General features: G+C 52.0%; 1 protein-coding gene across 1 annotated transcript in view; it reads right to left on the minus strand.

The window, feature by feature from the left end:
- Nucleotides 1–13,150, minus strand: part of GALNT9 (polypeptide N-acetylgalactosaminyltransferase 9) — a 51,059-nt gene that overhangs the window by 17,065 nt on the left and 20,844 nt on the right. Inside the window, exons 4-5 of the mRNA XM_008063394.1 lie at nucleotides 12,926–13,123; nucleotides 3,685–3,802 (exon numbers count right to left, since the gene is read on the minus strand). Coding sequence (XP_008061585.1) covers nucleotides 3,685–3,802; nucleotides 12,926–13,123 — 316 coding nt within the window. The remainder of the gene's footprint in view (nucleotides 1–3,684; nucleotides 3,803–12,925; nucleotides 13,124–13,150) is intronic.

The raw sequence follows: 13,150 nt of genomic DNA on the forward strand, positions 1-13,150 counted from the left end.
TGGGCGGGTTGTGGAGCTTATGGGCCAGGCCTGCAGGGCATACATTTACTGTCCAAGGCTCCCCAAAGGCCACACCTGATGGGATGGCCGGTGGACATGTGGAGGGAAGGGGCAGGGCACTCCTACCCTGGCCTCCAGGCTGAGGCTGACGGGAGCTTGGGCAATATTGCCTGGTGCAGACCAGGGGTACCGGCCAGCATCTTACCCTGGGTAGCATAGAACATTCCCTTTAAGAAAAACCAGGCTTCATGTTTGCTCCAAAGAAGGCCCTGTGCATCCTTTCTAGAGACCTCACATTGAACCTAGCTTAAAAAAGATTGATGGTCTGCTCTGGGTGCTCCTCCCTCGAACCCAGACCGGTCTCAGGAAACAATCATTCCTGAAGGGCACCAGCATCCCCGTGTCCGGGTACTGCGTACTGCGGCAGCCATTCGGCTCCAGGGCAGGTTCTGACCCGATTTGGCGCTGGGAAGGCAGATACCATCTCCCGGGACTCGGCGGGCTCAATTTGTCAAGTTTTGACAAGAAACCATTTCTTCCCAGACAATCAGACACACACACACACACACACACACACACACACACACACACACACACACACACACACAGCAGCCATCTCCATGCTCCTACTTGGAGCCAGACCTGCTGAAACTCCTGCAAGGTCTTCGTTCCAAGTACCACCTGTGTCACTGAACACTTTGAGCACCTCCAATCTATGGAAAAAGAGAAACAGTTTCTCTAAGTGTGGTCCTGGAACCCCTGAGAACCCACTTTGGGCCCTCAGGATCGGAAACTCCCAGTAGGCCCTGCCCATTGGGGATTCTGGGGATGCCGAAGTCTGAGAAACAGAGCTATGTGTTCACTGCTCTTACCCTGCCCACTCCCAGCACAGTCATCTGTCCCTGAAGCTCTGCCCCTTGAATGGCAGAGTGACATCTAGTTGGGTGTTCAGCCCTCACATGGGCTGAGGCTACAGTTTAGCTCACAGTTCCGTGGATCAGGCCATGGTGGCTGGATCAAGTGGCAAGGGAGACATGCAGTCAGCATCATGGACATGTCGTTCCAAACATGTAGAAGGGATACACTAAGCATTTTAAAGTGGATCCTGGAAGGCAAGATGGAACTCTCCATGAAAGAGCAGAGCCCCGCTGGAGTGAGTAGGGGAAGGTGGGGAGCTCCTGGGAGCCGTCATGAGACAGAAGCTAAGTGCACAGCTGGGATGCTCGCCTGGATCCAGAGAGGGACTGGGTTCCCTGAGCCTGGAACCAGCAGAAGTTGCTCTGGTGGAGTCTGGAGCCAGAACTAACCCAGGGAGCAGCACCTGGGTCTGACGACACATGCTGGAAAAATGAACCTGGGACATGCCCTCAGGGTGGAAACCAGGCTGCTGAGCTCTGAGTCATGAGCCTGGGAGTGTCAGGTGAGGCCATCCGAGACTTGCTTCCCAGGAATGAGGGGTCCTGAAGGGAAGATGAGATCTACGCCACTAAGTTCCGAGCAATGCTTCTAGGAGTGACAGGATGAGACCATCTGAGACCTTCTGCCGGGAACGAGGGTCATGAATGGAAGGTATAGTCTAAGCCGCTAAATTCTGAGCCATGAGCCTGGCAGTGCAGGGATGAGGCCATCTCAATCTTCCCTCCAGGAATGAGGAGTGGTGAAGAAAGACACAGCTCCCACAAAAGATGAGCTCACCCAGAAACCACAAGGCACCCTAGGAAATTCAATTCCAGCCAAATATCCAACAGAACAGGTGGATTTAAACCAAAGTAACAGAGAAAAAAAAGGGCAAATTTAGTCTTAAGAAGACTGTTACGATTTTCAAAGACATGAAGGAATGAAGGAAAAGCCTTCATCAAAAAGAACATGAGTTTATGAAAACAGTTGTAAGAAAGAACAACCATATATAAAAGTACAATGGAAGAAGTCCTCTAAGGATGAAATGCAGTCAGTAAAGTGAAAAACCAAAACCAAACAAGTGGCTTAAGTGGCCGTGTGGACGTGGCTGAAGGGAGAATTAGATCCTTGGAATGTAGGACACACCATGGAATGACAGAGACAGAGACAGGGAAGAGCTGTCAGGAGGCCTAGAGGGTGGGTGGGAGCCCCCAGGTTTCCAACGGGATCTGCAGATCGGGGAGGCCAGTAGAGAGAAACCAAGGACCTTCCAGATATGCAAAAGTCATGCAGACTCAGGTTGATCACATACACTCAGGACTGAGAAGAGTAAGAGGAAATAACCCGCACAGCAGGGCTCTGCAGGCAGAGGGAGTCAGGAGCCAGAGGCCGTGCCGGGGGTTGTGCTGCGTGTGCCATTATGTAAACACAACCCATACAGACAGGACAGAGCTTTGGTAAAATGATTCCAGAGTTCACATGAGACAGTCAAAGCAAGAAAACTAACCGAGGAATTTCTAAAAGTATAAGGATTACATATTTAATTGCTAGATATTAAAATATTTTATAAAGCAGTGAGGTGGTGAGGTGGCAGCTAACAGAAAACTCAAAGCAGACCCACGTGAATGTGGATGAGCACTTGGCATGTGATGAAGGTGGCTTTTCCCATCTGGGGTCACAGATGGAGATTTGATGGGTGCCCTGAGAAGGTTAGTCCATAGTTTAAACATCATAGAGAAAGATCACAACCTCACTTATGTAAAAACAACGTATTCTGCAAATGGACAGAAGCTGTTCACATGGAAAAAAAACTATGAAGTACAAGAAGGAAAGATATTCACATGGCCACGGGGGCTTCAAACAGACGTCCCTGAGACCTGGTCGCGAAAGAAACAGACATGCGGACGTCAAAACTCCCGTGTCAAAAACCCAGCATCATACATAAAGATGAGTGACCCAGGAAAGCACCCATGTTGTGCAAAAAACTACACCCACATCCCCCCCACTTGTATACACACACATACACCATACATACGCATATACAGACAACACCCCACCCCCACACACATACATACTCACACACTGGAGCTAAAGCCTGTTCCCCCAAGGCCCTGCTTGCTTTTGGGGGGGGCCTGTCCACAGCGGCTGCCCCAAGCCCTACCACGGGCTCCCAGGTGGCCTCAGACTCCCCCTGCCTTCCAGCTCCCTTGCTTTCAACATCCAGTCAAGATGGATGGCAGAGACAGTTGGTGTGGGTCTCCGGGGTCTCCTGATATGGCCCCTAGGGCCTCTGTGGACCTGTTTTTTAAAGTCCCACCTCTGGGAGCTAAATGCTGTAACACGTGGCGTGAAGATGAGACAGCAGACACTGAGGACACCAGAGGGGGAGGAGGGAGGGGCGAGGACTGAACAACACCCCATGGGCACCGCACTCCACCTGGCACTGGGCTCAGCAGAGGCCAGTCCTCGGTACCACACAGTAGACCTGTGTAACTAACCACACAGTAGACCCTGTGTAACTAACCTGCAGTGCACCCGAGTCTGGCGTCACAAACAACAAGAAGACATAAGTCCCCAGCCCATCACGGCCCCTGGCATTGCAGGACACAACGGTACGATGGGCCTGCGAGTACAGTGGAGGTACAAGACCCCACCTTCCTGCATGCTGTGGAGTGCCACAAGGTGCTACACCGACTGGGTGTGGCCATGCCACGCTAACTACCCACATGGCCTGTGGAGAGCCCTTGGCACCGCCCAGGCCCAGAGCCTCACAAGCGGCCAACTCACCCTCATGCCCAGTTCGATGTTCTCGCCGCCGTATACCTCCATGCCTGGGTCTAGCAGCCCGATGTCCCCAAAGTATTCACGGTCCACCACAAATGAGCAGCCGATCATGGCGGGGGTCCTGGGGACAGAGACCATGTGGGGCGTGAGTGCAGGCGGGGCAACGGAAGGCCCATAGTAGCCCCCTCCACCTCCTCCTGGCACTTCCCATTAGCACTTGGGGCCCGTGCCCAGGAACTGGGGGACTGCTTCTCCAGCAGCAGGGACGTCTTTGATCCTCAGCACAGATAGCATCCACGTGCTCATTATGTAACATCAGCAGATAATGAAAACCAGCCTTCGCCAGGCTCCGTGGCTCAGCCTGTAATCCCGCGCCTTGGGAGGCTGAGGTGAGTGGATTGCCTGAGCCCGCGGGTTCAAGACCCGCCTGGGCAACTTGGCGAGACCTCATCTCTACCATAAATTTAAAAATGAGCCGGGTGTGGTAGCGCGCGCCTGTAGTTCCAGCTACTCGGGAGGCTGAGGTGGAAGCATCGCCGGAGCCCAGCAGGTCGAGGCTGCGGTGGCCGGGAGCGGCCACTGCACTCCAGTCTGGGTGACAGAGTGAGACTTCAACTCAAAAAAAAAAAAAGAAAAAGAAAACCAGCGTTCAACTCAGGTACTTTGTATAGGAATTTTTAAAAAACCAATTTATCCCATGAGTTGTGTGACTGCCTTGAACGTGGCTTCCCAAGTTCGAGTCACTTGTCACCTCCTTCCCTGTTTTGTCCTATCTGTGTCTCATGTAGGCCCACCGTGGGCAGCTGTGTAGCTTGTGCACTGCTCAACTCTACAAACCTCACTGACATCAGACTCTGAGCGACACACCTTGGAGTTGTGGAATGCACACTGTACCATGCTTGCATTAAGATTCCAAAGCGGCCGGGCTTGGTGGCTCAGCCTGTAATCCCAGCACTTTGGGAGGCCAAGGCAAGTGGATTGCCTGAGCCCAAGGGTTCAAGACCCACTCGGGCAACTTGGCGAGACCTACAATAAATACAAAAAAATTAGCCGGGCATGGTAGCACACACCTGTAGTTCCGGCTACTTTGAAGGCTGAGGTGGAAGGATCACTGGAGCCCAGCAGGCTGAGGCTGCGGTGGCCGGGAGTGTGCCACTGCACTGCAGTCTGGGTGATAGAGTGAGACTCCAACTCAAAAAAAAAAAAAAAAAAAGATTCCAAAGCATCTGCAGCCTTGGTTTCTTCCCCTTCCGTGAAATTATGAGTTGATGTGCCGGTTATTTTTTTATAACGTGTATTAGACACTTATTAGTGTTGTGCGTCCCGTGGGAAGTGGTGGCATGGAGAAGCGATGGTGACAAGACATGGGAACAGAGCGGGAGGGGATACACGGGTGGTGTGAGGATACTCCACATGCCCTCACAAGTTGATGCTGAGTGTCTATCAGGTGACAGAGATAAGACGGAGAAAAGAGGAAAAGCATCTCCAGCAAGAAGGAGGGAAAGTCTACGTATTGTGGGATAGCAGGACAATCCACACTTCTGATGAAAGACTTTGCCCCCAAACAAAAGCAGATCCCTTGTGTGTTGGGGTTTAGTTTTTGTAAGGCTTCGGAGCGGCAGGAAGAACTAGCAAAGCCTCATGCAGCCCCCAGTGCAGAGGCAGGCAAGCCAAGGCCAGCGGGCACAGCAGAGGCCCACTCTGCAGGCCGAGGCTGCTCCCGCCCAAGGTCTTGGGTCTACCGCCCCTCCTCCTGGTACTAAATTGCTTTCCAGTAAAAACAGTGGCACAAATTTGGTCTTGTCACAACTTAAGAGAAGCAGTTCTGCCCTCAGTCACTGAGAACCAGAAGTAAATGCCCATGAACTGTCTGGGAATTGTGGGGGCATTAGAAAGAGCTCATCCTTTCAGCTGTGCAAAGCAGTGATTGTCTTGTCATTAGAGTTGGCCCCCACCTGGCAGTCCCGAAAGTGCAAGCCCATCTTTGGTCTTCAACAGTAGCATTGGTCATTCATTTCCTCGACACGCAGCATCCCTGTCTTTTCACAGCAGTGGCAGCAGTCTTGGGGGTCTCTGACGAGGTGAAGTGCCACGCCGTGCCGATTTATTATCACTCACGGTTCAAAGTAGACTCACGAGGCGACATGCAGACCTGCGGACACAGAGCTGCTCTGCACCAGGCACCCTTGCTGTCATGACAGAGCCAGAAGAGCTGAGGAGTTGGGAGCATCTGTCACCCATTCAGCTCCTCCACAGCTATCGGTGACACAATTCCACAGGAAGGCCAGCAAGGAGCCTATCTTCCGTGAGCATGGCTCCTGTGGTTATGGTGAAGGATCCACTGTTACTGGAAGCAGCCATGAGGAAGACAGTTCCCAGACTGGTGGGTCTGAGGCCTTGGGTCTCGATGAGGCCCCCGCCTGACTTCTGGAGCATGGCACTCCCTCGCTGCTGGGCCAGGCCCAGGCCTTCCCGCGGCCTTCAGCATGGAAGGCCAACCCCTCCCTCACACAGCACCTCTGTGTCCTTCTCATCCCGGTGTTCCCACATCTTTCTCCAACTGAGCCATAGGCCACCCTCACCTGCTCCACTCCTCCCACTTGCATCCACTGCATCCCCCCATCCCCGGGGGATGCTGCCAGCCGTGAAATATAAACCTCCCAGGCTCTCCTCTCACTGTGTTTCCTAACCCAGGGGTTTGACCGTGGGACCCCACTGACATGCCCTAGGATGGACCCACTCCAAAGCTCTGCTGACCCCCAGAAGCTCTGCTCTGATGGGCAGACCACTTCGGTCTCCAGGGATTAGTGCCAGTTCGGGGATAGTGTCCATGTCTCTGAAGGGTTGATTTTCCTTTCTGATCTACAGACACGCTAGTACGGCCGCTGTTCCCTTCATGGAAGTCTGGAGGTGGTTCACAGGACAACTACTGGCTGTTAAAAGATCCGTCCTCATGCATACTAGTTTCTACTTCATTCAAGAAACTCAGCACATATTCTCCACTGCAAAGTGAGGTGATGTCTGACAGGGCTCCGGCCTGTTACTCCTGATCCTTCATGTGAGGGAAGCGATGTCTGACAGGGCTCTGGCCTATTACTCCTAATCATTCAGGATGAGGGAAGTGATGTCCAGCAGGGCACCAGCCTGTTACTCCTGATCCTCCATGTGAGAGAAGTGATATCTGACAGGATCCAGTTTGTTATTCTAGTCTTCAGTGCGAGGGAGGTGATGTCTGACAGGGCTCTGGCCTGTTACTCCTGATCATCCAATGTCAAAGCAGTGATGTCTGACAGGTTCTAGCCTATTATTTCTGACACTCCATGTGAAGGACGCAATGTCTGATAGGTTCCCCTGTTACTCTTGATCCTCCATGTGAGAGAAGGGATGCCCGATAGGGCTCCCGGCCTGTTACTCTTGATCTTCTGTGTGAGGGAAGTGATGTCTGACAGGACCCAGCCTGTTGCTCCTGATAAGCCAATGTGAGAAAAGTGAAGTCTGGCAGGTTGTTACCTGCTATTCTGTTCCTTCATGTGAGAAAAAGTGGTGTCTGACAGGACTCTGGTCTGTACGTCTGATCCTCCAGTGTGAGGGAGGTGATGCCTGACAGGTATCTTACCTGTTACTCTGATTCTCCATTGTTAGGAAAATGATGTCTGACAGGGCTCTGACCATTTCCTTTGGGATCCTCCAGTGAGTTGGGAGGTCGTTTCTGATCGGACTCTGGCCTGTTACCTCTGATCCTCCAGTCTGAGGTTTGGCAAACTTAGATGTCGGTGGGGGTCATGCAGGTAGAGTACCTGAGTGAAGACAGCTCCTTTTGCATGTTGACCAAGGTGGAATAAAGACTTTCTCTCACTGGAATTTCTCAGTCCTCTCTGTCTCTCCATATTCTTCCACTTTCAATAAAGACCCTAGTCCAGAAAAGTATTTCTCTAAGCGATGCTGCAGTGTAAGTACACAAGTGACAGATGGCCTCCATGTGAGAGGCTGTTGGGAGTGGAGTGGACTGAGGCTCTGCCCTGTCTGAGTAACCAGCAACAACTCACCTCCAGCCCATTGTGGCTGTTTAAGAACAGGGCCTAGTCTTGTCAGAATCTTCCAATTTCCAAAGGTAGAAAACATTTCCACGTGACATCTTATTTTCAAGCATTGGTTCAGATTTTGAAATATACATGGTAAAGCGAACCACCTTCATTGTGCAAAGGCAGTCTTTTCTGGAAGAACTTTGCTAGAGTCTGAATGTTTGTGTCCTCCCCGCCCCCTAATTTCTGTGTTGAAATCCTCATCCTAGGGTGATGGTGCCATGAGGTGGGGCCTGTGGGAGGTCACAGTGGTGGAGCCTCATAGATGGGATTAGTGCCCTCAGAAAATGGGCCATGGGAGCTCTCTCTTCCCTTCTACCTCTAGGACTCAGCGAGAAGGCAGCCATCAGCACCTCCGAAGGGAGCCCTCACTAGAACCTGACTGTGCTGGCATCTTGTTCTTGGACCTTCAGTCATTTGTCTGCCGCTAATAAGCTACAGAGTTTGTGGTATTTGTCACAGCAGCCTGAATGGACTAAGACAAGCTTGAAGGACATTTCTACACAAGCTCTGCTCTTTCCTGGGTGCTATGTTCATTAAGAGCAGGAGAAACAGGAGCCCCTTGACTCCTCCCAGAGAAAAGATGCTGAAAGTCCATGGGACCCCTCAAGAAGCCACGAGGGCAGGGTAGGGTGAGATCTCGAAGCGGCAACCTGCTGAGGACCCCAGTGAGGTCATAGTAATGCTGCCAGCCTCTCTCCCTGAAGGACATGTCTCGTCTGAGCTACAGGGGAGCCTTCTGGGCTGGGTTAAACTGCTGCATCAGCCCTACAGCCATGGAAATCCACATGTGGCCTGCCAGCAGCCCTTTCAGAATTCAGTTTCCCCAGTATGCTTCTTGCATGCATGCTGAGGATGAAAGTCAGGGACACTGGCCATGCTACAATGTGGACCCAAGTGTGCCTTTGTGACTGTCACGCTTGGCATCCACCCTAGATGCTGGTCCTGAACTTCCAGCATGGCCTCATCTCCATGTGGTGGTCTGCTGTTTCTGCCCCTGATGGAGACTGCTTGCACTACCCCTCCCCTGCCACTGGTCCTAGCCACCTGCCCAGCAAGACTTGGACCTCCTCTCCTGTCAAGGGACCATTTGTCAGTCTTGGTTGCCCAGTGTCCTGTGGCTGCTAAAACAAATGACTATAAACTGATTGGCACAAGGTCACAGCAGTTTATCCTCTCTGCAGTTCAGGAGGCCAGCCATCTGAGGTCAAAGTATTTCAGAGCCGTGCTCCCTCTGGAGGCTCCAGGGCCCTTCCTGCCTGGCTGAGGTGCTGAGCTCCACAGAGTTGGAGAAATAACCCTTACCCTGGTTAGACCCCAGGAGGGGTGAAGGGTGCCGCTGGGTCTGGAAGAGCTCATGTCCTGGGTTCACCCCTTGGGGTTCTCAGAAGGGGACAAAGTGCTCAGCAGGTAACAGGATGGAGGGAGCCAGCCAGGTGAGAAACCAGCTGGCCAGTGTGTGGGTGAGTCAGTGCTAGGGAGACACAGGCTGCGGGGCCTGCAGCCAACTGGAGCATGGTCAGAGACAGACCATGGGTACCAGTGCTGCTGAGAGGGGCGGGGGGAGGCAATGGGGGTGCCTTGGGCCGGCCCCAGCTTTTCAAGAGACACCGGAACTGTGTACTTTTCAATGTTAAAATCTCTCCTTTTTTGCTTGAGAAACCAATTCAAAATAAAAATGAGTGCTTTACAGGACGGTCTGTGGGGTCAGACGGCAGGGTAGCGAGTCTCTGCCCTGGCACCCACCACAAGTCTGCGGTAGGGGGCTTTGAGAAAATGCTTCAAAACACATATTACAGCTAAAATTGTTCCAGTTTGTTAGCACAAATACTGTGCTTGGTGCCTGTAGCTGAAATCCAAGCCCCTTCCTCTGCGACCACCTCAGGTGCAGCTGCAGAGCTCAATGACTGCGGATGAAACCACAAGCTTGTGCTAGTATTACAAAAAGTACAAAACCTTCCACTCTGAAAAGCCCCAATACAAAACACATAAAAGCGGAGGCCCAACTGTGATCAGGGCCCAGCCTTTGTGACTGGAGTCTGCCTGGGCTGAGTGCCGGCATTCCAGGAATAAACGCAGCTTCCTGCTTACTAGCCTCGGTGTCACGGTCTCTCTGATTTGTTTTCCCCGCAACATTTTTTGGTGCATTGACCAGGAAAGTGGAGAGTTCAGGGACAGTGTCAGCGCTTTCCACCTCCCTTGTCACTGGAGTATGACCCCCGGGGCCACAGGAGAGGCAACTTCGCCTATTGTCAACAGACCAATTGATCCGTAGGGGAGAAGCCCTCTCGGCATGCCAAGGCAAGGATGCCAAAAGCACAATGGAACCCAGTGAGGCACAGGAACCAGCATAAGGAGCAGCACCCAATGGAAAGGGTAGGAACTGGGTTACATGGAATAGACCTGTCCTTAAGAGACAGAAAGGGAGCCTCAACAACTCTCGGAGTCTGCTAGTAGTCTCAAACCTGAAGAAAAGGGTTAGAGGCAGTGGAAGGAAACACTGCCCTGAGACGAAACTGTAGAATCTAAGGTACTGGGTGGAGGGTAGGAGTTGTTGAGGGATTGTGTGTGAATAAGACAGACAGCCGAAGGGTTCTGATCCAACCAAAGGGCCAAAGCAAGTGTTGAGTCCTGATCTGAGCTGGTGGTGACCTCATACAGCTAGAGGCAGCCCCAACCTCACAATAGGGCTGGTCTGGGGTAGGGGTTTATTCCAACCTGCCAATTGCTAAGAGGTATCTGAAATATCTCCATGAGGAGTATGGCTGGAGATGGACAAAGCGACTGCCCCTCTTACCCATTTCTCCTCTTTCTGTGTGTGACTGGCATCTTATAGGGGGAGGAAGACGCGTGGAGCACAAAGTAAGAACACCTTCCTTGAATGTATGTTGAAACATTTTCGCCAAGGTTACTCAGGAGACTATGGTGTGAAACTGACTCAGAGAAAGCTCCAACCATTCTGTGAAATAGATTGGCCTTCTTTTGGGGTGGGATGGCCCACAAAAGGGCCATTATATAAAAGAATGGTTGCTAAGGTATTTAAAATTGCCACCCTGATCGGTTCCCATACATTGACTGTTGGCTAGCCCTGCCAAACAGACAGGCTCCTCTCCTTTTGAGATCCTCTATGGAAGGCCACCTCTTCTTGTCAGAATTAGACGAGGGGACTTAAAGAAATGAGAAAACATCACGTTAAGGCAGCAACTGCAGGCTCTGGGTACAGCCTTAAACACCTTACATCACCAAGTCAAAGAAAGGTTACCAATAAGTTTAACCACAGATACATACCCCTTTAACCCAGGAAACATGGTATGAATAAAGGAATGAAATGTTCAGCCTCTAAAACCCCTCTGGAGGGGCCCATTTACTGTACTTTTGTGTACTCCAACTGCAGTAAAGTTTGCTGAAGTGATCCCCTGGATCCACTACAGCAGAATTAAACCAGCTGCTAAAGACTGGGAGTGTGTCACTGACCCGTCAGTCCCACACAAACTGACCATTCGGAAAAGGGCAAACCGCACACTCCAAAGTTTGGAAAAGATCTGCAGCCCTGCTCTAGTCAGTCCGGAAGCTGACTAGACAACGCACGGCTTAAGCTTAAGGAATCTGTGGCGCTGCCTCAGCCACCCCAAAGGCTGGCTGATCAATGCATGGCAGAAGCTAAAGGAGACGACAACCCAAACACAGGTAAACTTTCTGTTCTCTAAAACTAGCTCTTAATGTACTGCCACTCCTTGTGTCTATCTATTGCGATAGGCTTTGCCTTAGTCTTTGCTATAGGATTAGCAGAAGCCGCAGCAGCAGACTGGACATGTTGCGAAAGGTTTTTACTAGCATTCTTCTTCTTCCTGTGAATAGGATGCTTCACTGTTGTCAGTTGCTTCTAATTTGGGCCTCCTTTGCAAACCCAACCCAATAGTTCCAACTGTTGCCTCCAAATAGATAATCATGAAAAGGTTATAATCTACATAGCCACAAATATCAGAAAGCTTGCTCATGTCCCAGTTCAAACCTGGAACAGCTGGAAAATAAATAACTGATTTGAAAGCTGGTTTCCAAACCTCGGGGGAGGATTTAAGGCTATTATAGGAGCTGCGGTCCCCTTCCTGGGAACTTGCTTAATTCTCCCTTGCATAGCCCACTGCTCATAAGGTCTGTCTCTAAATTCATTGAAACCACGGTCGAATGGAAGACGGCAGTTCATATAATGATGTTAAATCAAAATGATGCTCTGTAGCCCTGATAGGGCCGAGCGTCAAAGGGGGGGAATGTGGTAGGGGGCTTTTAGAAAATGCTTCAAAACACATATTACAGCTAAGATGTTCCAGCTTGTTAATGCAAACGCCACCCTCAGTGCCTGTAGCTGAAACCCAAGCCCCTTCCTGTGTGACCACCTCAGATGCAGTGTACCATGCTGAGCTCAGTGTCTGCACCCAAAAGCACAAGCTTGTGTAAAAGTACAAAACCTTCCACCCTGAAAAGCCCCTTCCCCCAAAGCCAGTGTAAAACATATAAAAGCTGAGATCTGACTGCTCTCGGGGCCCAGTCTTTGCGACTGGACTCTGCTGGGCTGAACGCCGACGTTCCGGGCCTGAACGAAGTTTCCTGCTTACCAGCCTCGGTGTCACGGTCTCTCTGATTTGTTTTCCCGCAACCAGTTCGCTGTGCCTTCTCCTCTTGCTCACATGTGACTCCGTGCTGCAGCCTCCCTGACTCTCTTTCTGTCTCTTTCTCTCTGTCTCTCTCTTCCCTGTCTCTCTCTCTTTCCTCCCTCTCTGTCTCTTTCTCTCTCCCCCCTTCTTCATCTCTCCTCTCTCTTTCTGTCTCTCCTCTGTCTCACTCTTCCCTTTCTGTCTCCCTTCCCTCTCTATCTCTGTCTCTCTCCCCCTTCTCAGTCTCTCCTCCCTCTCTGTCTCTCCCTGTCTCTCCCCTTCTGCCTCTCTCTCCTACCTGTCTTCTCTTTCTGTCTCCCTCCCCCCTCTTCGTCTCTGCCTCTCCCCTCCTCCCGGCCTCTCCCCGACGCCCCTCGCCTCCTCTGACGCATCACCCTCCCTGGTGGCAGAGTGGAGCCAGCCCTGCCCCACCCCCACCGGGGGCCCTGCCCACCCACAGCCCTCGTGCACCTGCGGAGCCGACGTCTGGCTCCCTGGGCTGCAGCTCACCTGATGGGTGCGGACTCGTCACCGCGGTCCAGCCAGTCGCGAGGCGGTACGATGTACATGCACCACAGGCCCCAGTTGTAGCCGTGTGCGGCGTTGGCATACTGCTGCACCTCGAATGTGCTGAACTTGATGTTGTCGATGGCTGGCAGCACAATGCGCCGCCGGTCCTCCCGGATGCGCGCCAGCGCTGGCTCGGCCCTGCAGGAGGGAGGTGGGGGGCAGAGC

The sequence above is a fragment of the Carlito syrichta genome, unplaced genomic scaffold (genome assembly GCF_000164805.1).
Source record: "Carlito syrichta isolate Samal-C Ts95f unplaced genomic scaffold, Tarsius_syrichta-2.0.1 Scaffold306821, whole genome shotgun sequence".
In the NCBI taxonomy this organism is placed as follows: domain Eukaryota; kingdom Metazoa; phylum Chordata; class Mammalia; order Primates; family Tarsiidae; genus Carlito; species Carlito syrichta.